Below are 24,788 nucleotides of genomic sequence, written 5' to 3'. Positions count from 1 at the left end.
TGCCTGGGGAAGCAGGGAAAGGGAGACTGAACCCTAAAACACCAAAAAACAAATGTGCCAGCGGAGACACGGGCAACTGGGCACCCTGAGGTGGAAGGGGCACACTGGGGAGCACCTGGGGCCCAGGCTGCAATGGACACTCAGCTGCAGGGCCTGGGCTGGCCACCTCCTCCAGGGCTCTGCACCCACAGAACCCTCCTGAGAAGCTACAGAGTGCCCCTTCCCAGGGCAGCGCCACCAAGCGGGGAATCTTATAGGCTCTCACCAGCCTGAATCCACTTTGGCTAAACGGGGGTCAGACCAGATGTACCAGAGAGCCCGTTCACCCACCTAGGCACAAAGATCTTGGGGGGGGGGGTGAGCAGTGTTGGGGGGTCTTAGTGGGCCGCAAGCTCCACACAGCCACCCTTGGATGGGGCAGCCAACAAGGTTCACGAGATCCAGGAGGAGCCACTGCCGAAGTGCTTCCAACCTCCCTCCGTCTCCATTTTATTGGTGAGGAAGGGTCTGGGGAAAGGAGCTGGTCAGCACATGAGGTCAGACCTCCAGACTCCCAGGTTTGGCCAACTGACCTGATGGGGCGGGTGGCTCTGGCTGGCCACTTGGGGTCCTGAGAAATCGCCTGATTCTAGGAAGGGGAAGATGTGACCAAATCTCTGGCAGTCTGGGCACCAAGCCAGTATCAAGGCCACCCTCTGAGCGTGGCTGCATCTGGTGCCTCCTCCCCAAATCCCTTCTTCCAGGACAGACAGCCCAGGCCATGGGTCAGAGCATGGGTGGACAGCCGACCTTAGCGTCGTCCTCCTGTGAGAAGGGTCCAGGCACAGCTCTGCAGCCTTCACCGGCCCTGGAGAGGCCTCCAGACTCTTTCATCACCCCCACCTCCAAGTGTGCTTTAGGGGTGCGACAGGCACCTCCCTGCCCTGTCTGTCCTACGTGGCTAGGCTCGGAGCCTTCCTCTGCAGGACTACTAGGATTGTGGGCTCAAACCCAGCAGCGTTCACTCCAGGATCTCTTCTTGAAAAATTCCTGTTCCCAATCCTTGATACCACTTCTCTTGGGCACTCGCGGCCCCCCCCAGAGGACCCCCCAAACGTAATTTGGGCCAGCACCCACAATTCTGCCCCAGCAGCCATCCTGGGAGCCCCTGCCCCCTCCTCTGTTTCTGGGCCCCCCGAGAAGGCCCAAGCCCCATGCCGGCACCCAGAAGGGTCAAGGACACGCCTCCACACCGGGTGCTTTGACAACGTTTATTTTCAGTATGGTACAGTCGGCGGTGGGTGCTGCCAGCGATGCCGCACAAACAATTCCAGTGAAGTTCAGAGCAGACAAAGAACCCGAGGGTGGGGGGCCCCCCCGAGGCCAGCCTGCCCACCGCCATTTCACAGTTCTCCTCCCAGCAGGCCCCTCCCCGGCGGGGCCTGTCCAAGATTTCCGCCCGGCACCCTCCTCCCCCCCAAGGTTCCCCCAGGCAGCCCCAAGGCTGATGGCCGCCTCCTGGGGGGTGTGGAAGGGTCCCTCCCGCGGCCTGGCCAACCCTTCCGGTCACAGTGATGCTGAAGCGTGGGCACAAGGAAGCTGCACTCGCAGCCCGGGTCGGCGGCTTCCTTGGGCACCGGCCTCGGCGTGGACCGTGGCGGGCACAGCTGTGTCCTGCAGCAGCGGCGGCTCGGCCCCTCCCGAGCTAGTGGTGTGCGTTAAAAAGACAACCATGAAACAAAAGAACGAGCCCCCCCCAGGGACAGGGGGGAGGAGGAGGAGGAGACCGAGGAGACCGACGAGCCGCCGGCGCCCGCCGCGCTCCGCTGCCCATCTCGGGAAACCGTCAACAAGATAGAAACAAACGTGGCTCAGCTTTAATCTAGTCTCTGGTCCCACCACATCCGTGAGCCCAGGGGAGGCGGGCAGGCGCGCCGAGCCCCCGTGGCTGCGGGGCCAGGAGTCGGCGCCGAGGACGGATCCCGGCCGGCCGCTCTCTTCAGACACGCGGGGCAGGGACCCCCGCGTCGCGGCCTTCACACGCCCAGCTTCCTCTTCTGGTAGAAATAGGCCTCGAATCGGGCCAGCGCGTAGTCCTGGGGGGACACACGGGGGTCAGAGGGGCCCCCAGAACCTCAGTGCCCCCCTCCATCCCCGGCCCGCTGGGGGAGGAAAGGACCCGACACCTACCATGTACCCAAACTCAATAGATGAAATTTTGGCTTGTACGATGGACCAGAGTCCCCAGAAGAAGTGGGACGCCAGGGCGAACCTAGAAGGCAATCGGAGGCCGCGAGCCGAGGTCAGTCCGTGTTTCCCGGCCCTGCTTCCAGGGTCGGGTCAGCGCGAGGGAAGTCCACGACGCCAAGCAGCACGGCCGGCCTCCTGGCCCAGACAGCCGGCGTCCCACTAGGAGGTCTCCGCGAGGCCTCTCCCAAGCACGGGGCGCCCCGAAGGGAAGCGGCTCGGTGCGGGGAGCCCAGAGCGGATGCCCCGAGAAGTTACCTGTTGATCTCGACCAGCATTTCCTCCTCCATGCGGGACTTCTCTTCGTTGCTGAGCTTTTCGAATCCGTTGTGGGACACGGCCAGGTAGTTGGAAATAAAGTGGAGCTGCGAGCAAACGGGGGGAGTCAGACGGGACGAGGGAGCCCCGAGACGGCCAAGCTGCCTCTACCCCAACGGACGTCCGGAGCAGCCAGCCGGTGCGGGACGGCCCCGGGCGCCGGGGACTGGGAGGGCCCCCCACGGCGGTCCCGGGTCCAATCCGGCCTCAGGCACTTCCTGGCAGCTGCCCAGCCCCAGAGCCAGGCAGCCCCAGGCATGCCAAAGCCGTTTCCAGGAAGTTTTTCCCACTCAAAAAGCTAAAGCCGGGCAAGTCCTCCCCCCAATGGGGGCCGGCAGGAGGTCCGTCCTGGGAGCCCTCCCTGCACCCGCCCCCAACAGAAGCATCTGGGCAAACCACCGGCAGGGCCGAGAGCTCCGAGCGCGGGAAACTGGCCGGGCCAGAGTGACCTCGGCAGGCACGCACGCACGGACGCACGCACGGACGCACCTGCTGCTTCTTGGTCGGGTACTTGGGAATGTTGGCTCGGAAGAAGGGGAACTTCTCGTAGGTGTAGTCGTACATCCACTCGCAGAAGTGATTGCCGATGTCGAAGCCTCTGCAAGGACAGCCGCGCCTGGCTCAGAGCGGCCCCGCCTCGGCCGGGCACTTCTCTGACCCCCGTCCAGCCGCCGAGCCTCCAGGAGGGTTTTCAGCAGTGAGGCAGGCGGACGGAAGGGGATGCAGAGGCCACTCGTTCGTGGCCACCGCAGCGTCCCTTTTACCCTCCTCGGGGAGCTGCTTTTCGACAGGGCCGGATGCCGCCATGTTGGCCCTCGGGTCCCCGCGGGGGGGGGGGGGGGCACGGAGCGGCGGCACTGCCTGTCGGCGCCAGCAGAGGGGAAGGACTGCGAGTCCCAGGATGGGGAAAACGTTCTGAACGAAAGTGAATTCTTTACAAATGGCACCCATGGGTGGCGCCGCGGAGAGCGCCAGGCCAGAGACGGGTCCTGGGTTCCGATCTGGCCTCCCACACTCGCTCGCTGAGGGGCCCCGGAAGCCCCAGACGGGCCTGCCGCTCCCTCCCTCTGCTCGCCCTCCCCCAGGCGGTACCTGTAGTTGTAGCTGCTGTATTCAAAGTCGATGAGCATCAGCTTCTGTTTCTCCCAGGCCTCCCTGCCTTCCAGCAAGAGGATGTTCCCTGCGGGAGAGGGGGGCCCCGTGACCCTGAGTCGCCCGGCCGCCCCCAGACCCCACCACGGGGCACCCCAATGGGGGCTCTACGGGGGCCACAAGTCGGGGCTGTGCCGAGCGCTTTACGGCAGGGTCTCATCGGACCTTCCCCCGGCCGGGACCCTGCCAGGAAGGGCCCGAGGCTGCCCTGGAACCGGGTCCTCCCAAGGTCCTCGAGGCGGTTCTGTGCCAAGCCAGGCCCGGGCAGGCCCTTTGCCGTGGGGGAGGGGGAGGGGGAGGCCCCAGGGATGGCGAGCCAGCGGCCTACCTTCCTGGCAGTCATTATGGCAGAACACCACCGGAGAAGAAGTGGACTCCAGCAAGGACCTGAAAAGGAGGCGCTGCTCAGCGTCGGGCACGCTGGAGGCCAGGCAGCCTCTGGGCCAGGGAAGAGCAGAAAAGGCCGGGGAGCCCTCGCGCCTGGCCCGCCCGGACCCTTCTCTTCCCCCATTGGTTGGCTCCGAAACCAGAGCTCTGGGAAGCTTCTGGGGCCACTCAGAGAAAAGGGATCCCAAGAGGTTTGGGAATGGGGTCGGCGGCTCTCCCCAGGGCGGCCTCTCGGAGCCCCAACTGGGGTCCACATTTCCCTTCTGCCATGCAGGCTCCAGCCCTTTAGGCCTCCGACGAGCCCCCGAAATCCTGGTCCAGAGAACCGTCGCCACGGCTGCCCCTTGTGGGCGACCAGGGCCGTCTCGGGCCCTGGGACCACCTTCCTTCGGGCGCTCCATCCGGGGAAGCAGAGGACCCCCCCCCCCTCCTCTCGTCCCCCGATCCAGCCCCGCCCGAGGCCCAGACGGAGGGGGCCGTCCAAGCCCCTCCCGGGTGGCTGGGGCTCTCCCCGGCCTCTAGGCCTGTACGGGGGCTACGGCGGGGACAACGTCATCTTTAGATGGAGCGAGAAAGAAAAGGAAACTCACCTCAGATTTTCCATTTCCAAAGGCAGATTATAACTGAGGAGTTTGTTTAGTTTTTTAACTCTGGATTCTCTGGTAAATTTAATTCTCAGAACTTGATTTAAATATCTTTGTGAGAAAAAGAAAAAGGAAGCTTAGACAACGGATTGGAGCCGCCCTTCCTTGCTCTAAAGACAGTCCGAGGAGCCCAAATACGCTCTGGGGTGACCCTCGAACGCCGGCCACCCTCCACCTTCCGATCCAAGCTAGGGAGGACCGGGGGCCCCCGGCCAGGCCGGCCGGACCACTTACTTCTCCATGGTTCCAAAAAGCCATTTGGGCTCTTTATTGAACGGCATCTTCATGCCATGGAAGGTGGCCATTTTCTCGGCGATCTCCGCGGAGATGTCTGGCACGCTCAGCTCCCCAGTGTCTAAGCGGCGGCTCTGGAAGGAGAAAAGCACTCTGGGCTGGGCTGCCCCCCCCCGCCCCCCCGCACGGGCGGGGCCCAGGGCCCGGCCCGCCTCAATGGCCCAGAAGGCTCCGCTCTAACGGCCGGAGGACAGAAGAGGAGGGTCTTACAGGGATGAACTGCTCCAGGCGGCCTTGTGGGAAGATCCCGTACAGCTTCGGGCCGAGGCACCTCTCGGCAAGGATGGCGAACATAACGCTCTCCAGCACCATGGCCTCGGCTCCCTGCGCACAGACAGACAGCGTCGCCTTGGGCCCACAGCTTCTCGGATGGCTCCACCCCCCCCCCGCCCCGCCCCGCCCCCGCTCACCTGGCACACGTCCTCGTTGGGGGCCTGTCCGGCTCCTTCCTTGCTGCACGACCTCTATGGGTGAGAAGAGCAGACACTTCCAGTGAGGCGGCGGAAGGGCCGGCCGAGGCTCACTCGCAGCCATCACAACTAGTTCCAAACCCAAAGCCAAATCACAGACTAGCAGAGCTACCTCCCGACAGGCTGGAGTCCAATCGTGAGCACCAACACCTTAAAGGGGGCTCCAGAGGTCTCTAAGAAGAAGCCTGAGCCCCGAGTCCGAATGGCACCCCCCAAGACCCTCCCTCCCCCTTGCGGCTCGGAGCCGCGCAAAGGGAGGACGGCAGACCTTCCGAGCGGGCGTCTAGGGGCTGGACGTGTCCGGCCTGACCTCCTGAATTTGGCCAAATGTCGATTTCACAGAACCAAGGCCGGCTAACCCGGCCACATGCTGTCGGATCGGTCCTGACCCAGACCCAAACGAGCCGCCCGAACCAGGCAGGAGCCCGGCTGGGGCCAGCGAGAAGCCCTCTCGTGCGTCTCCCTGGCCAGGGACTTTCCGGAGCACTTTCCCCCCGTCCCCTGTCACGGACAGTGTGCGAATGTGGAGTGGAACCTCCCAGCTGCTCAGGTACCTGCCTAGTCAGGAGGTGGCTTTCTACCACTTTCCTCGCTGGACTGTCCACTACGGGTCAATCCTGAATGCATTCTGGGCCTGGCGTGTCACAGAGCCTAGAGGAGCCACTGAGCAGGGGCCCGCCCTCTCCCCGCCCTCGCCGTGGCGCTGCCACCTCTCCTAATAGGGGCGCGGCAAAGAAGGAAGTCCGCAAGGTCAGGGCCACGGGAGCAGCCTCGGCCTGCAGACAGCGCCTCCTGGGCTTCCGCCAATTTTCTATACCTGCCAGATGGCGCAAAGAAGCCCATAAGGGAAGCCTCTTCCTTCTAAATTTCCAGAAAGGCACCCGGCTTTTGCACACCGCTGAGCAGCAGCCTTTCCATTCCACAGCTTTATCAAGCCCCTGTGCGTCCGGGAAAGTGGGGCTGGGGAGAAACGAATGCCAAGTTAAGCCTCCCCAGCCCCCCCCCAGCTCCTGATCTACACCGACTACTCACCTCGGTGGGAACGACACGGCACGGGCTCTGGGGGTGCGAAGGGCTCCCCAAGACACAAGGAAATAAAAGGAAAGCTCCGGGGGCTTCGCCCAAGGCCCGCCTGCGCAGGCTCACTCATCCCTTCACAAAAGGTCAAATCCCGTTACAAGGAAAGCCATTGCAACTGGAAGCTAAAAAAGCCTCTCTCGGCCTCGACCTCATCCTCAAGAAAACCTGCTCTGTGGATGGCGGGATCAGCGCGGCAGGCACCGCTCCTAGGTGCGTGCGGTGGACGGTGCTGGACTTGGAGTCAGGAAGGCCCGAGTCCGAATCCCACCGCAGACACTTGCTAACAGGAGTGTCACCCTGGGCAAGGTAATCTCTTGGAATCAGTTTTCTCCCCTATAAAATGAGGATAAAAATAGCACCTACCTCACAGGGTTGTTGTGAGGGTCAAGTTAGAATGTGTGTAAAGCATTTTGCAAACCTTAAAGAAATATAAATGTTAGCTATGATCTGCCTTAGAATCAGACTCCAAACGCCCCATAAAGCAATCTGGCCCCTCCCAGCTAGAGTGCGCTTCTAAGGGCAAGGCTAGGCTTCCAAGTTAGTGCTCGCTCCTTCAGGAGTCCAGAATAAGGAGGCTGAAGGGCTGGCTGCCTCCCCGGAGGGCTCAGAGTCCAGTGACCCCAAAGCTCTCCCTAAGGGTACACTGGCTAGGCCGTGGGGTGACCCCGGTGGGCTGCCTGCTTCCTTCTGGCCCCCACCCCCCTCCAGCTCCCCCAGGCAGACGTGCCCAAGAACCCCCTCGTATTGGGAGAAGCCTGCAACAGGAGTGCTAATGGAGCTCTTGAGGAAGGCTAAAATGCGAGCCTATCTGCCCACTGGCTACCGTGTGTTTGTTGTAACGGGATTTGACCTGCACACAGATTCTAAACAGAGCTAGGGTGGTTACCTCACTGTTATAACAAGTGCTGTATCTTCTCAGGGTGACACACTTAAAGGGTTACTCCGTCACCAGAAGCCCCTTTGCCTTACCTAATGGTGCTCCTGAAAGAAAGTCATTCCATCCAAAGTTACACATTACTTGGTGTTCTCAAGGCCCGAAAGGCCACTCTACTTGGGTCTGTCAAGGCCAGCATCACTTTGGCCAGTGTCGTCCTCCCTTCTGTCCCTCCCGCCTCCCGCTCCACCACATGTGGGATGGACTGAAAGGCCCAGCACCACCAGGAAGGCCGGGTGCCCTGGCGCTGGTCTGTTTCCTCAGTATAGAACATCAGGGTGCTCTCATCATGTCGGGGAAACACAGGCACAGGCATGAGGAAATGGACACCTCGAGTCAGTCTTCTCCAGAAGGGCTGAAGAAGTGCAAGAACCCGTGAAATGTGAGCCGAGGGACACCAATAAATTTCCACGATAAGTCTCGGACTTGTTAAAATTGCCTTTAATAACAGCACCCAATAGATGGTGGGTGCTTGGGGGCCAGAAAAATGGGAATCTCACTCATAAAAGAATCCTCTGAAGCTTTTGAGGGAAGTTTCCAAAAAGAACTACAGCAGAGAGAAAGAAAATGTTCAAAGCACAATAGCAGCTGGAGGTGGCGTACATGGAAGCTAAAGGGGGCTGGCTTTGCAAATGCAGCCTCTGGGAGATAGGTAAGAGGGGCAGCACTGAGGCCTGACCCCTAGGGGACAGGGTGATCAACCCCTTAGAGCTGGCAGAGAACCTGGCAGCCATCTAACTTCCTCATTTCACGGAAAAGGTCGTGTATCGAAGAGCCAGTCAGCATCGCCTGGGCCCCAGGAATCTGTAGTGGGGAAAAGAACGCCTTCCTCCATGAGCCTAGATTATCCTCTCTAACCTAATGTGAGGGGCAAAAGCAGGAGAATGGTCCTTGGCTAGGATGGGGAGCAAAGGAGACCAGGCTGGCTCTCTGGGGTCCCAGGACAGGGTGATATTTAGCCCTCAAAGGCCCCCACTTCGATGCTAGGCTCTCACTGAGTGCTGGATGGATGTTTCTAGAAACAGAAGAATGGGGCTGTTCTCTGGGCGACTCTTGGCTGCACACTGGGGTCCAGATTTGACTGGACAACTGAGACTCCTCTAACCCTGGACGCTCAGTCCCAATGATTTTAAAGTGCGAGAGGGGGTTTTCTTTGGTCAAAGAAAGCAAGGATCAGGGATGTCAACTCCCCGCCCCATATTTTTTGGTACCCCATAATGTCTCCAATTAAGAAAGCTCATTTCAAATTCAGTTTTCTTCCTCCAAAATACAGGTGCTATTTAGAATGTCACGGCCCAGAATCCTGAGAGGCAGGGCTGGCGGTAATTACTGGGGTGGACAGGGTTTGACTTGGAATGGTGGGGAGGAACGAAGCTAAAGCCAGAGAAGCGTCGGCTCCCGGCAGGGACTAGGAGATGAAGCAATCGTTCTTTACTGAGGAAACAGAAACTGTGTGCTGGCTTGCCTCGGCCCAAGGACCGGGCGTCCCCCGTCTGGATTGGCAGCTGCTGGCCAGCTCTGCAAACCCAGCCCAGACTTAGGTAGCTGGTGCTACTTAAACAAGCATTACAACTTTCTTTTTAAAAAGCATTTCTTGAAACCAAGAACGAAAAGAAAGAAATTAGAGCTGTAGAGAATGCTCCCACTTCAGAGGTCTCATATACTATACCGTGAATCGTGTCTGTCACCTGGAAACCAGAGTGCTCTAGGCACGATCGCATGGGCAAGCCTGCAGCAGAGAACACATGCACATACAGCTAAAGTGGTACATTACCCTCCACACACCCTTCGCGCCACCCAGCACAGACACGTCCCCATCCGAGGTGCTCGGCTGCGGCCCAGCCAGCTTCGCCAGGCATCTGTGTTTGCATCATGCGACAAAACCCCCGACATTTAGGACCGGCAACACAAAAGACTTGGCCTGCGCCAGATTAGACAAGTGCTCGGGAGCGCCTTGAGTGACCCCAGGAAGGCACCAGAGCCACGTGAGGACGGAAGGCCTTTGGATGGCCCTCTGGCTCAGGGACCAGCTCCAGGCTATCTACACTAATGGGAACATACAGTGCGAGGAACTTGATTTTTAGGAGAGTTTGTTTGGGCTACGCTACAATAAAGGCAGCTGGCACGTGGCTCTGATCCAAGCTGAGGTGGCACTGGGCTGGCTGGGTGCTTTTGCTGGTTTTTGTTGGGTTTTTTTTTAAAGCAAATGACAAAAATAAAAGTAACCGAGTCAGTGATCCCATCGGCACTGAAAGCAAAGTAAATGGCAAGTTCTTTCTAGTCTGTGGCAACGTAGAGCATCAAGTGTCCGTCACCTAAAGGAAACCTGGTTTTCGGTGGATTCGAGGGAATTAACAAGAACGAGCAACTTCCTGAAAAGTATCGTCTGGAACAACCATCTGCTCCCGGAAGGGCCCACAAAGCGTGCGGAGAAGCGAGGGGCTCCCCGGAGAGCCTCGGCCTGCGAGCACACAGGCTCTGTGGTTAAGGGTGCGCAGGCTCCGCTGGGCAAACACTTATATTCACCGGGGAGGGAGACTGACTGGGTCCTGGACGGCCAAAAAGAAAAAAGCTCGCTGCGTCCAGGTCCCTTTTTAGGTGCCAACGCACACGCGCCTTGGCCTCGACTTCCAGCACTGCCGATGGTGCCATGTCCAAAATGGCTACCCTCCTGCCGGGGATTCGCCCTCACGGCAGGGCCAAACCTTCCCATGCCTACACGGGAATTGGCTTCCACAGAGAGGAAGGCCCCAGACGGCCCCTCGCAGAGCCCCGGCAGAGTCCACCGACGGGGACTTCCAGAGTCCGTGAAGGACTCTCCGGGCCTAGACAGAAGTCGTCCTGCTTCCCCACAGCCTGCCCCCACGCTCGGGGAGCCTCATTTTACAGCTTTCTCTCCTTGGAGGCGTACCTGGCCCGGAGGGAGCTGGATGTGTCCAGGGCTCTGCACCGGGGACGGGCTTTGCCAAAATGGTGGCCGCCTTCCTTCTGCGTCACCCCGATTAAGAATTTGGAGGGATGGCTCTGAAAAGTGCCCTCTTCTGGGGGTGTCGTGGGTGTTTGGGGCCCCAAAGAAGTCCCCAGAACGGCAGGGAAGGCGACTCGTGGGATCTAGTGCTGCAGACAAGATGGCTGCGCACTCCGCGCCCCCCCCCCCCCAGGCAATCTCAAGGTCTTTACCTGGACTCGGCTACTTAACCCTTAGGGCCATGTCATTGCCACTACGGAAATAAAGGAGATTAGACATCTCAAAACATGGAGGGGACAAGGCAGACAGTGGGAAGCCCCCTCCCCCCACTCGCCAGCCATCCCCAGCCCGGGGCACAGAGGGCAGCAAGGCCCGTGGCCAGAGCTGCAAGTGGGTGCAATCTACCTCTCTGAAAAGCCGTGCCAGGAAGCTAATTATTCAAAATTCGGTAAAGCAGACCCTGGGGCAGGACGGGAGGGAGGCAGGGGAGCCCCTCCAGGCCGTGAGCCTCTCAGTTCCCAGCCGAGCCTGGCCACAGGGTTTCAGAGTCGGCTTGGGGTCTTCTCAGAGCAAACGTCACGGTCACACCTAAAGGCGAGACGCCTTCAGCTCAAGGGTTCCCGTGCTGGAAAATGGATCCGTGCCTTAACCCCCCGCCTAACTTTATGGGTCCGAACAGATCTTAAAGGAAGCAAAGCCCTGCTGCGCGGGGCTCGGGACGCCTCCCCCCCCCAGGAAGAAGGGGCTGTGGGGGGTCCCCTCACCGGGGCCAAGCAGGGAATCGGGGAGGAAATGTGGGGCTTGCCTAGAAGAGGCCAGTGAAGGGGGGCTTCTAGAGCCGGGCGGCCTCGGCCCCTCGGAGGGCAGCCCTTTGCTTGACTGGCTCCAAAGCGTTCCTGCTGGGCCAGGGGCTAAGCCGTCTCCATCGATGCAGGTTCTTAGCTAGAGATGCCGAACCCCGAGTCGGTGTCCAAAGCGCACCGAGGGGACGGCCACGGCAGTGAGGGGGGCCCCAACCCTGGGCTGCGACCCCACACCTCACGCCTTACTCACTCACTCGCAAAAGCATCACTGGGTGACGCGAGGCGTCAAAAGAAGCTCTCGGTGGTGCAATCGAGCTGTCTGGCCCCGGAGCAGAAGGAAGGGTATCGCGGGGGCAAAGTGCACCCGCAACAAGGGGCTGAGAAGCCCTCCAGGCGGCTGCAGAACTCGGCCCCCCCCCAGCTGCTCGGGGGGCGGCCACGACCTCCCTCCAGGACCGCCCTGCCGTTGGCCCAGGTGGGGGCTCTCCGGGGGGTGTTCAGGGTCGGGGCGAAGCTCCAGCGGGCAGCACAAGAGCCAAAAGGAGCCCAAGTCCTTGAGCCTTGCTTGAGGAAACTCCGCTGGGGGGGGTGGGGGGGGCCTCTAGCCACAGCCTGGCATGGGCCCGTTCACGCACACGCGCCTGCCCCACGGGCAGGACTCGGGATCCAAAGGGATCGCTTTCCACTCGGGGCCTTGAAGAGGCTGCTGGGCAGTGGAGACCACAGCCCGGGGCCTCCCCAAACGAGGCAGGGCTCTGGACGCCCTGGAAACTGGGAGTTCTGTGAACGGGCAGCCATCGAGGGTGCCGACGCGCCGCGCTCGTGTTCACAAACGTCTTTTTAGGCCACCCGACTGGGAATGACGGAGCTTCACCGTTCTGGGGGTTCACACGTGCAAGCTAAACGCCCTAAGTGCGATGGGAGCCACTCAGCCAGGAGGGGCTTCACGGCTTCGCCTGGGCGCGGGGGTGCCTGGCACACCGTCCCGGGAACGGAGGCAAGCGCGTGCCTCAACGCTCCCAGGGGGACTCTGAGGCCGTCTCCTCCTCCACGCTTTAAGGGCGAGCACTCGGACCTTCTGCTAACCTCGACATCGCGGGCCGTGGGGCTCGGAAGGGAGCACCGTCCTTCCTGGGTTAGAGAAGACGGCCTTGCCTCGTCTCCAGCCCCCTGGCGAAGCTTCTGGCTCGGCGGGAGACCCCCACCAGGGGCGCAGCGGGAAAGGGCAGAGCAAGGAACACGGCTACCTTCTCACCAGAGTCCCGAGGACACTTCGACGGGCCAGAGCGGGCCGGCCCCCCCTCCCCCACTCCCAAAGCATCCACTCACCATTTGCAGAATGGCGCCGTACAGGCGCAGCAGCACGGTCCGGGGCTCATCCAAGACAGACTGGACACAGTCAGGTAAGGAGCACTGGAAGAGCATGTTGCTGAGGCCACCTCTGCTGGAGACAAGAGAGCGCGGGTTAGCTGGGCCAGGCCGAGGACAGACCCCAACGGCGCGGACCGGTCCTTCTCCTTCCATCGTGGAATCGAGGGTAGGCAGGAGAGCAGGAAGGGCCGGCCACCGGCGGGTTCTCTCCCCACCGCTGAGCAAGGCCAAAAAAGGGGGCGCGCCCGGTGCTCCTTGGAGGAAGCTCCCCAAACCCACCCCTTTGCATCACTGCCAGTGAAAATCAATCACGAGCTTGCCTCGACCCCGTCCTTACTGTCTGGGCGGCGTTAACTTTGGTGGGAGGCCGCTGAGGGGGAGTCGAGACCTCCCCGAGGGCCTGCGCGGACTGACGCTGGAAGGGGAGCGGTGGCAGAGCAGCCCAGGGGGCAGGAAGCAAGCCCATCCTGGGGCCGCTTCTCTGAGCGCCCCCTGGCCCAGGCAAGACAGACGGCCCTCGGAGACAGCTCGTCCCCGCCGGCATCTCTCCAAGCTTCTCCCGCTTTTCCTCAAGGGAGGCCGGCCTCTCCTCGGCAGGACCGACCCTTTGGCGGCCCCCGCCCGCCCGCCCCAGGACTCCCCCAGGGGGATCAGCCCAAGCAGAAGGCAGGAGGATTCCGGGGGGGCGGCGGGGCAGATTCCTCTCCCCCCTCGGCCTCGCCAGCCCTGGCTCCTCCACGGGCTACGCGTCCCAGCCTGTCCTCTCTTGCCTTTGTGGAAAGCCTCTCAGGGCAGCTTTGGAACGCCGATCAAGCTGCCGAAAGCACTGGGACCCAGCGGCGGAGTATCCAGTCCTCACTGGTTTATTTGCAGGGCGAACCCAGGCCCCTTTCTGGGACTTCCAAACAATTCTGACGCATTTGTACAGGATAAAAAGCAAAGCGATGGCTCGGTAATGCCAAGTGGCCTCCCAGCCCCCCAAGGCCCACCCCTGCTTGCTTCCCTTATGAAGGGTCCCAAAGAAGTGACGTGAAGGGATCCGGGATCCCAAGGCTTGACCGGAAGGCTAAGGCAGCCTCTCACTCACTGGTCAAACTAAGACCAGTGAATCAGAAAGGAGGCGAAGCGCGCGCTCCCTGGCCCATTCAGGACCACCCCTTCCCCTTCCCCGCCCTTCCATTGCCTCAGTAACTGCTGGACCTCTTGGGGGGGGGGGGCACAGCCACAGAATCCATCACAGGACCAGCTGGGTGAAGGAGAAGACAAACCGGACGGGTCTAGCAGCCTCCTGCTGCCCCGACTCCATGCACAGGAAGCCTTTGGGGGGGTGCGTGTGGAAAGGCCAAGCCCTTGGGAAGTCAGAGAAAAGATCCAGGAGAGGCTGGAGCTCGTCCAAAGCCAGTGGGGCCCGCCGGGAGGCCCTTGCAGTGCCAGGTGTTACCCAGCACCCTCGAGCAGCTCCCCCCTTCCCGCCACTCCAAACGCGTCAGCAAACAGGTGCGCTGCTGCTCTAGGCCGGATTCCTTCCTTCCCGGCTGACCCCGAGGTCCCCGGGCACCTGGGACGCGCCACCAGCAGCCGCCTTTTCTGGAGCAGCCTGCGGGCCGCGATGCCTCCGGAAAGCGGGAGGCCTCCCTGGCCCAACGGAGCGGGCCACGCGGCACGGGCCGCGGCGGCAGCCGAAGCGGAGCCGTGGCCGCAAAGGGAACAAGAGCCCGCTGCGCCGAGGCCGGCGCGCTGCGTGCCACCCGTACTGCTGTGCGGCGGACACCCACTCGACAGGTTTCCTGTTCCTGGGAGCGAGGGCAGGCCCTGGGAAGGGACGAGGAGTCAGCCAGAGCCCCGAGCTCTTCGGGCCGGCAAGGTGCGCCTCCCCATGTCCAGACCCCGCAGCGGGCGGCCCAGGAGCAGCTCATCTTCCGCATCACGGGGCTGTCGAAGCAGGAACGTTCTATGGGCAAGAAGATGGGGAAAGGCTGGGCGCTGACTCCTAAGGGCGACAGGGAGGAAGCGGGACGAGGGGAATCCGTGCCAGGGCGCTGCAGGGTCTGGAGGATTTGCGATTGCCCCGAGTGCTGTAGGCTTCGACTCCCACAAACCCCAAACTGAAGGAATACAAGGATCAGCACGGTAAGCGCAGGCCAATTCCCAGCATGCCGTGGGCCCGAGGCCCGCCTTCAGCGCCCACAACGATCGTGCGGTGATGCCTGGCATTAGTTACAGCAGCCCGCCAAGGAGCGCTGCAGTGACAAGGAGCAGAAGGCAAATTAAGTTAGTAACTCCGTCTGCAGCAACTTCCCGACTCTCCATCTCCCCTCGGACACCCGCCGGCTCTAGCTTTACATGCATGTGGCCACCAATGAAAGGAGCCTCTCCCGTGTCACTGAGCCGACCAACCACGCACAGCCCTGCACAACCATCAGCGGCGCTCTGGCATTTCCGGGCTCCGCCTGACCAAGACGGCCAGCAGAGGGCCAGGCGGCGGAACGCTCCAAGGGAAGAGGCCGAGAGGCTCCGAAGGAAGCAGGGGCCGGGGAGGGGGGCTCAGCCTCAGCCTCAACACTTACTAGACTTGGCAGCCATTCCACCTCCCCAGCGGCCTCCAGGCCACAGTGGCAGGACTTGGGGCTCTGCTTCTCCTCAGATCCCTCGGCTGAGCTGCTCTAAGGCTCTTCTCTCACAAATCCAGGAAGCCTGAGAACTGCCCGGGGTTTCTGCTGGCTGTCACAGACTCCAGAAGACGCAACAATGAGGAAACTGGGAGAGTAACTGGGAGACAGGAGGCGACGTGCCAAGAGCCACATGTGAGCGGCCAGGGCCACGTCGAGGGGCCCAGTTCTAAAGCTGGGAGGTGGGCATGCCTGTCAGGGCCAACAGTTTATGACGAGAGCCCCACCCCGGGCCCTGTCCTGTGCCACCCCCCAAACCCACACCGAAAGCCAACTCCGCACAGCCTGACTTTTGTTCCCAAACTTAAGTTCAAACGCCCGCACTTCCTTCCAGCAGAGGCTAGCAACTTACTTGTCCTTCCATGTCACCAAAGTGCTAAAAAAGAACGACTATTAGACCTACAGGGATGAGGAGGGGAGTGAGAAGGGAGAGAAAAAAATGACAGCAGAAGGGAAAGAGGAAGAAAAAGTCTCACCCCCTAGGGAAGGCAGGGGAGCCACCCAGAAAGGCCTCAGGATCTTTCTGGACATGAGTAGATATTTTCATAAAATCCACCATTTAAAATTTTGTTTGAATCCAGAAAACGAACTGTTTGGAGAAAGATGGCTGCAGAAACCTGCACTGCATCAGAAGAGCCAGAATGAACTTTGGGGTGCAATTGACTGACTGAACTGAAGGGGCTTGAACAGTTATTTTGAATGTAAACTCTTATGCCAAAGGGACTGACTGCCCCCAATTGGCCTTTTGTCAATGTGCCTAACAAGCGTAGGTTTTGCTTTCTCTCTCTTCTATTTCCTTCTCATCTCTAACTATTGTAGTTTCCTCTTAGAAGGTGCAATATTGAATGCACCTGTAGTTAGAAGCTGTTTAAGGGCACAAGACAACAGTCTTCCAAAGGATCACAGGGGGAATTGTCAAGATGGGAGTCACTCTCCCCTGGCCCACTTTTCAATTTAATCACCAGAACCAAACACACCCCACTTACCCTTAAATAGGGGGAGGTCTGTGACTCACACGTGCTATCGTGGGTGATGAATCAGAATCGAATGACCACCCCCTGGGCAGTCCTAAGCAAAGCTCTAGCTGCAATCGGTCCGTGTAAAGGGGAAGGAAGGCACAGGAAGTGGCAAAAGGAATGGTCTTTAAAAGAGGGAGAAACTTCCTGTGAGCAGCTCTTGGGCCTTTGAACTTGACCCTGAAGGAGCTCTGGCTTGGGACCTGGACTGCTCTTGGACTTTCCCTTAGGACTGTCACAACACGGGTGAGTGAAAAATGCTGACTCCTTTCCTGACTCCTAGAAGGACTAGTTTCCAAGGGCCTCCTTCCCCATCTTGGAGGAGGCTCGTGGCTGGAACCTTTGGTTAGGCCTTGGGCCCACGGCCCACCAGCTGGGGCTTTTTGGAGTAAAGGCAGGGCCTGAGCAGATAGTCTAGCTCATGAAGCTACATTTCTCATTCTAGCCTCTTTCTCTTTCCTCTACCTAATTCTTTCCCTCTATTTTGTAAATAAACTACCATAAAAAGTCATTCTGACTTCAGTAATACATTTTCAGTAACCACATTTTTATACGTTTAGTCCAACCTTTTTGTTTTAACCCTTACAATGAGTGTGTCTCAGTCTTGTCACTCCCACCATTTTGGAATTCCTTCATTTGCCATGTGGACAAGGGCAAACAGCCCAATGACAAAAGAGGATTTCTCAGTGGGGAGGGAGACACGAGCACTTTGGAACTAGCCTGTCTTGCCTCCAGAAAACCTTGGAATCCACCCTCTCCATCCATCTGATGGTCATTTGGCCTCTGGTCCACGGACACAAAGTCTACACTTGTTACTGTCACAAGAAACCACCTGATTGCCACTTTAGGGAAGATACTTTGTTCTCCTGACTCAGTTCTCTCCTATCTCTAATGCCAGTCAATTCTGATTTCTTCAGTGATAAAGCCAATGTGGCCCTGCCACAATCACCAAGTGGGCATTGGGCACTCGCTGGTCACTGATGATGCCAACTTTGCCAAGCATTCTCACTAACCCAATTCTGGGCCAGTGGGCCGTTTTAAATTCAAGCTACAGTTATAGAAAGGAATTTGGAAGTTGATGTGGCCTAACCCCTGCTTGAAAAGCAAGAATCCTCTCTCTATCATTACTCCATCTCCAGTCATATGAAACGCTTCCCCTCCCCAAGGCATCCCATCCCATTTGCTGAGTTTGCAGGAAATCCACCTGACGTATAACAGCTGCCTAGCTGACATCTGGCTTGTCCCAAACAGAACATCTTTTCTCCCAAACCCTCCTAGCCTCCACCTTCCTGTCACTCTCCAGCCACCCAGGAGTCCCCCTTGAGAGTCTCAGGTCCTGTCACTCCCCCTCACAGGCCACCTCGAGTCTCTCCCCAGTCAGCTGTCAAAGTACCCCACCACACACACACTCAATAACCTGCAGTGGCTCCCTAGTCCGTCCATGCTCAAACACAAAATCCTCTGTTCAAAGCCCCTATCCCGTCTGCTCACACCTTCCTCCCTTCTTCCACATACTCGGCCCTCTTGCTGTTCTTTGCACAACACACTCCATCCTCCCAATTTCAAGTTTTCACTGGCTGTCCTCCAGGCCTAGAACTCGAGCCTCCTGGTTTCCCAGCCCTCCTTACCCTTAGAGATCCCCCCAACGGACCCCCTGCACAGCACGGTCATCGTGGCAGGCTGTGAGCTCCTTGCGGGTGGTCCGGGTATCAGCACCACTTGGAATCTGCTCAACTGCTTGTTTTCCTTGTTATTCTGGGCTCCCCAGGAAAGAGAAGGGCGGCTCCCATTTGGAGGCGACAGCGCCAATAACAGTCTAAAAAGGGTACAGAGAGGGCCGGCCGTTGGGCCCCAGGACCCTGCCGTTCCCTCGTGGGCAGAACTAACCACGTCCAGCCAACGGCTAAGTATGCCTGAACAGCAAAACCTCCAAAATCATTCCTGGTCTAGGTAAAGCCTCCCCGGAGTCAGGCCTCATCCGTCTCCCCAGCTGAAGTGATCCAGGGCGACGGGACGCTCGCTCTGTGCACCACGGAGGGGGTCTCACTCAGGGGCCTCAGAAGAAAAAGGGGCCTTGGAAAGCTTTTCCTTTTCTGACCCTTTCCTGGGCGGGGGTTGAAAAGATGACAGCAACCGGCTCCAGGCCAGGGATGGAGAGTAGCCGCCCAGGGCCACTGAGCACACTCGCCTCTGCCCGCCGGAGCACTCCTTCTGCTGAAGCACAACCGGTCATCACTGGTTGTTTGTTTGCCTAAAAGGTGGAGGACCCAGGAAGGCACTTCAAAAACGGGCCCCCGAACCGCCAGCTGGCCCGGACGGACGAAGGCTCTTGGGAACGCAGGCCGCAGGAGGAAATGGAGGGACCTTCGGAGATCGACGTGAGCCTTCCAAGAGGCACGCTCACGTGGACGGTCCAATGAAGAAGATCAAAGGCGTGAAGAGAAGCGACCTGAGGACTTGGCCAAGCCTTCCGGGGCACGAAGGCTCCACCCAGGACAGCCGTGTGCAAGGTGTAGAGTGTGCCGTTCTACTGGGAGAAGCGAGCACTGGGTGTGTGACACGGGGCGAGACGGAGAAGGGAGGGCTTGGCTCGGAGAGGTCGGGGGGCCACCGGCCTGGTGCCCGTGGGACAGGCACCAACACGCTCTTTCTGGGCGCTCCCACGGACACTGTTGAGGAAGTGTGGCAAAAAGAGCGGGCTCAAATCCAGCCCTGCCCCCGACTTCCCATCTTTCCTCCCCTGGAGATGGTCTTGGATTCTTCTGTTTCCTCAATGTAAACACCCATAAAAGGGTCACTTCCACAAACAGAGGAAGCTAGAAGAATGGGCCTGGAATGGCGAATCCCCACGAGGCGCCGTTTTACCACTCACGTTCAGGTACATCATGCCACGCCATGCAGAGGAGGGCAGCCCCCTTTCTAAGCTGGCCCTGACTCTCTTGGACAGAAAAAAGGGTCCGCAATCCTCTTCCGTCTTTCCTTTGTTGCCTTGTTTGGTTTGGCCCCAGGAGGACCGGAAAAGGGAGAAAGGCAGATCGAGACTTGCTGCAGGCCTAACTTCCTACTACCTGCCATCCCCAAGTGGGATGCGCGGACTCCCAGAGCCAGCGGGGCAGGACCCGTTCCCTGGTGGGGACGGACTAGAGACTCAGGCTTCTTCCCCATCACAACTGAATTTCTCTGCAGAGATTAAAGGGAAGATAGTAAAATCCTCTTTTCACGGTCACTCCCCACCTCCACTACAACTAATTGGATGATGAGCATAATCTGGTTTTAGTTCATCAAATCTGAGACCAGAAATCTCGCTGCGTCACGCCAGCGCAGAGGAATAAACGACCGTATAAAATCAAGTGCCACTCAAGGCCGGAGAGACAGAAGGTCTCTGTTGGCAAACGTGGCCTTTCTTCCCGAGAGCTGTAAAGAAGGTTCCGGTGCCCCGAGTTCTCCTCCCCAGCTCGGAGCGGTGCTGATCCTGTCCTAGATACGGTGGCTCCCTCCAGCTTATCAAGCGGATCAGGATTTCCATTTCTCCCTCATCGAAGGGTCTGAGTGGTAAGTTGTAAGGCTGCTCTCCTGTTTCCTGCCTGTCCCTTCTACCCAAGCTTCTCTTAAGGCTGTGGATGGCCACTTTAACCCGGGATAGCTGGCCACAAAGCTCACTCTAAAAGAGACGCATCAGACCAATATTAGGAGCAGCTGAGTGGTGCAGTGAATAGCATGCTGGGCCTGAAGGCAGGAATCATCTCCCTCAGTTCAAATGCAGCCTCAAATACTTCCTAGTTGGGTGACCCTGGGCAAGTCATTTAACCCTCTTTGCCTCCGTTTCCTTACGTGTAAAATGAATTGGAGGGAAAAAGCCAACAACAAACCACTCCAGTATCTCTGCCAATCAAATGGGGTCACAAGAGTCAGCAATGACTGAACAACAAAAATTAGCACCCGTCACGACCAAAATTGATGAGAAAAAAATGAAGATTCTCTAAGTTTTACCAAAACAATCACTATTGGATAAGATTATGATGAAACAATAAAAACAAACTCAAAGGCCAGACCACAGGGAGGTTAGGGAACCAAGGAAGGAGAGGCAACCTTGCCATTCGGTGAACAGCATTGGGTGGAGCAAGTAGAAAGACATTCACACAAGATCTAAACGGAGCATCCATCGGTTTCTTGTCAAGCTCCGATGACCAGTCTCGGTATCTAGGCCAGTCGGCACTGCGATCCAATTAGGAAGCACTTGGAAGGCCATCAATGCTCACCAAACAGCCTGTGTCAACAATCCATGTTCCCTTCGTTAGCCCCAAGAATAAAAGCTCCACCCTTATCCCAGAAAGGGAACCAATCGTCTTAATAACAGCTGGTGGCTCAATGGATGGAGTCAGGTCCTGGGTTCCAATCTGGCCTCAGACACTTCCTAGCCAGGTGACCCTGGGCAAGTCATTTCATCCCCAGTGCCTAGCCCTTACTGCTCTTCTGCCTTAGAACCAATATCCAATATTGATGGATAAGGGTTTAAAAAATGAAAATAATCATCATCAGCTGTTACCAAGGAGGAAGAATTCTACCAAGGCCTGCAAAGTGTTAAATGCCTAGTCTGAGCCAAGCGATGGCGAGATGTGAACAAAATGGAAGGATCTGTATCCTGGAGGAACTTAAACGCACAACACAGATAAAGTAAAACCAAAGCAAAGCGGGACGCTCATCCCGAAAGGGCCTCTTTCCAGACCTGGGGGCAGAGGGACAATGGCCTGCCCGTTGTTTTGTCTACATCTCTCCTTTACTATCTCATCTCTCCCGAAGGGAAGTCACAACATCCGCCACCCCACAATAGTCCTTGCTGGTCCTTCTGTCCCCAGGACTTTGCCGGGTCAGTAAGACTCACCTTCCCAAACGAAAATCTAGCCTGAGAGACTCCCTGGCTGTGACCTGAGGCACGCCGCTCCGGGATCCACCGGCGCATTCAAGTTTCGGAATGGGATTCCTTCCAGATTCCTCGTCCTCACCGTGGAGTCGCTGTGCCTGGCCAAGGGCTTCCAAGGCCACTTTCTCTCTCTCTCTCTCCTCAAGCCCTCACAATCCCGCCCGCCCTGGGGATTGCCCCCAAGTGGCTCTCCTAAGTCACCCGGGATTCCTCAGCTGCTAAACGCAGGCCCTGTGCGCGGCCTCCTCCCCTCACAGCTCTGCCTGGGCCCTTGGCCCGCTGAGGCCCCTTTTGGCCACGGCTGAGTGCCAGCAGGTGACCCCCCTCCCCCACCCCCCTTCCTCTAGGTGGTGCCGTGGTCCTCCGCCTTCCCTGACTTATTTTCCACTCCAGCACATGCAGGCTGTTGCCAAAGTCTGGACTCCACCTCCAACAACCTCTCTTGAACCCACCACCCCCTTCTCTCCCCTCTGAGACTGCCCCGACCCTAAAGCTCTCCTTGCCTCCTGCCCGGAATACTGCAATAGCTGCGGGGGTCTCTGCCCACTCCAGACCCTCCCCCATGCACAGGGATCTTCCTAGAGCACAGATCTCCTTCAGTGCCCTCCAGAAGCCAATGAAAACGGCTGCCCGGCACCCAGAGCGCTTCCTCCTGGCCGCCGCACAGAGCACCTTTCCGTCTCTGCCCTGGTCTCCCGCCTGGCTCCCTTTAGGTGCCAAGGAAGCCGTCCCCCCCCCCCCCATTGCACCAGGGGCTCCTGGAAGGCCGGGCCTTGTCTTTTGCTTCTTTTGAACCTCTAGCGGTTGGGACAGTGACTGGCCAAAACTGCACAGGAGGCAACTAATCAATGCTTTCTGCCTGACTGAACTCAATTTCCTTTTTAAGAGGAACCAAAGAGTTTTGGGGGACACCCTACTGGACAGAAGAGGCAGCAGCTACTGGAGCAATCCCAGGTCCGAAGCAGCCCAGCTGGTGATGGGCCATCAGATGGCTAAAGCACAGCCTCAAAAATGGCTGAGATCATCCCCAAGAAATCCTGGGGATAGCTGCCCACATTATATGATATTATATATATATTGTAGAGTGCAGGGCCTGAGGTCAGAAAGAGCCGAGTTCAAATCTGCTCAGATACTTCCTAGCTATGTGACCCTGGACAAGTCACTTCACCTCGTTTGCCTCGTCTCTCAAAGGAGCTAGAGAAGAAAATGGCAAACCCCAATTCCAAATGGGGTTACACAGAGTCCGATATGGCTGAAGAACGCCTGAACAACATCCCCATCCCTCCTCCTAATAAAACTCAACACGCCACTCTGAAGAGCGGCTAGATGCCCCATTGTCCCGGCCCCCTCCCCCTGCTTCCTAGGCCACAGGGACCCCAGCACGAGGCCTGCCTGGGCAGGCCTGCTGGCAGCACAAGGGAGAAGGTCCATCTGGTGCGCCAGTCGTGGAAGGATCCTTCAGGGTACAAAGAGGAAGTGAAGTGGCGCTTGTGCTGGGCCCAGAAGTGGAAACTGACTCAAGAAGGGCCTGGGACTCCGGGGAAGGCCGCCAGGCTCCCAGGGTGGCCCGAGGCCGCAGAACAGGGTTCAAGGGGCTCAGGGGGCTCCCACTCCCCTTTGGCACCAGTCTGGGCACCTGGGCCTGAGCAGGCCGAGATGTTATTAAACAAATTTGAGGGAGAGCCAGACAGTCCAGCCCATCCGTGCACACAAACACCCCGACGAGAACTACAAGTTGCAGCCAATCCAGGAGCCGGATGGCCTTCTCCCATGGCAACCGCTTCCTGGCTGAGATAAGGAAGTCCCTGGGCTTTAAACAAGCCCTTTCTCGGGAAGAGGCTGCCCTTCACCAAGGAGAACCCGTTCTGGCTTTCCGCTAACCTGGCTGACCTTGGTCCCTTCCCTCCCCTCCACCCCCTCAAGTCCCCTCTGTAAAACGGGGGCCTGAATCGGGACGGGGGGGGGGGGGGGGGGGCGCCCAGCCAATTCTGGACCTGCACCCCCGGGCCGGCAAGGGAGAGGCAGTGGCCTTGGGAGGTGAATTAGGTCACCAGATAAGGAGGGTGCCCAGGCCTGGCTTCGGCCTTGCCCAAACAAAAGGTTCCCCGGCCGACCCCCTCAAATCCTCATTCCTGCCCCAGGTAGCTGCCCCGAAGCAGGGAAGGGAAGGGAAGGTCTGGGGCCCTCATTTACATCCCCCTCCCCTCTCCTCCCCTCCCCTCCGCTATAGACTCCGTCCAAGGTGTCAGCCCTGGGGTCCGAGAAGACACCCCCCCCAGGGGTGGGGGGAGGTGGGGCTAAAGCTGCGGCCTCCAAGGGTCTATCTGGTCTAGGATCTGCCCGCCCCGCACCTCCCCCCCCCCACCCCGCCTGGTCCGGCTGAAACACTCTGGCCCCCGGCATCAAAGGAAGTGGCCGGGGGCTCGGGGTCCTCATCAGACCAACAGGACCCTGGGGGGGAGGGGAGAGATGCTCTTTCCCGGGGGCGGAATCTCCCTCTCCCCGGGGGCGGGGCCTCCCTTCCCTTCCCCTCCCCCCAGGGCCTCTGTCCCACCCCCACCCCCCCAGGGCCCGGCCCGGCCGGACCTGACGACGCTGATGTGGAAGCGGTCCTCGGGCAGCGTCCTCCAGGCTCCGGGCAGGAACTCCTTGCACCAGAGATAGGCCTTGCGACGGGTGCGGGGGTCAGGGGTTTGGTCCCCAGCCGCCTCCTCGGGCTCCTCGTCCCGTTCGGGGGCCGTGGGCAGGGGCGGGGGCGATGGCGGCGGGCAACAGCGGCCTCCGCCTCCCCCCCCGCCGTGCTCCCGCTCCTTGGCCTCGAGCTCGGCAGGGGCTGCGGGGGCCAGAGGGGGAGCGGGGTCCCCACCAGCCGGGGGGGCGCCCTCGCCGCAACTCAGCAGCAGCCCCAGAGGCGCCGGCTCGGCCTCGCCGCCGTTACAGAACTTGGTCTTCATGCCGCCGCCAGGCGAGTCGAAGCGGGCGGGCCGGAACGGATGGGCCGGGGCCGGGGCCGCGGGACGGGCAGGGGGCGCCGCCGCACAAAGGGATCGCTTCGGGCGCAGCGGGGAGCCTGGGACGCCTCGGCCGCGGCCTCAGGCTCAGGCTGGGCGGGCGGCGGCAGCGGGAGCCGGAGCGGGAGCCGGAGCGGGAGCGGCAGCAGCAGCAGCAGCTGAAGCGCGGTCCGCGGCGGTCGGCGCGTCTGAGGCGGTCGCGGGCTCGGCGCTGCTGCCTACACCTCCCGGCGCGCGGCACGAGGAGCCCCCACCGCCCGCCGCGTCACAGCCTGCCCGCGCCCATTGGTGATCGCGGGACCCGCCCCGCCCCGCGGACTGCCTCGTAACCAACGGCCGGTGAAGGGGCGGGGCGAGAGCCGGCACCACCCCCTGGCGCCTCGGGGCTCTGCTGCCTAGCGGGGAGGAGAGGGCAGTAGGAGGAGCCAGCCTGGCCGCGGACGGAGCGGGGGGAGGGGAGCGGAGAACGCGCTGGGGGAGGGGAAAGAAAAAGGGGAGGAACAGGTGGAGGGGAAAACGGAGGG

At 59.6% G+C, this 24,788-nt stretch overlaps 1 protein-coding gene across 1 annotated transcript; it reads right to left on the bottom strand.

The window, feature by feature from the left end:
• Positions 1 to 1,236: 1,236 nt before the first annotated feature.
• On the bottom strand, positions 1,237 to 24,488 carry CHKA (choline kinase alpha). The gene is made up of 12 exons (XM_001367429.4): positions 23,840 to 24,488; positions 12,606 to 12,717; positions 5,432 to 5,485; positions 5,232 to 5,345; positions 4,962 to 5,095; positions 4,674 to 4,778; positions 4,025 to 4,083; positions 3,637 to 3,724; positions 3,034 to 3,142; positions 2,485 to 2,591; positions 2,170 to 2,251; positions 1,237 to 2,075 (listed from the first exon to the last, which is right to left on the bottom strand). The coding sequence occupies exons 1-12, from the start codon at positions 24,205 to 24,207 to the stop codon at positions 2,016 to 2,018; spliced, it is 1,392 nt and encodes a 463-aa protein (XP_001367466.2). The 5' UTR covers positions 24,208 to 24,488; the 3' UTR covers positions 1,237 to 2,015.
• Positions 24,489 to 24,788: the final 300 nt, after the last annotated feature.

The sequence above is a fragment of the Monodelphis domestica genome, chromosome 6 (genome assembly GCF_027887165.1).
Source record: "Monodelphis domestica isolate mMonDom1 chromosome 6, mMonDom1.pri, whole genome shotgun sequence".
Classification (NCBI taxonomy): domain Eukaryota; kingdom Metazoa; phylum Chordata; class Mammalia; order Didelphimorphia; family Didelphidae; genus Monodelphis; species Monodelphis domestica.
Note: the sequence above shows the minus strand (reverse complement) of the source record. Positions and strands in the feature narration are given on the sequence as shown.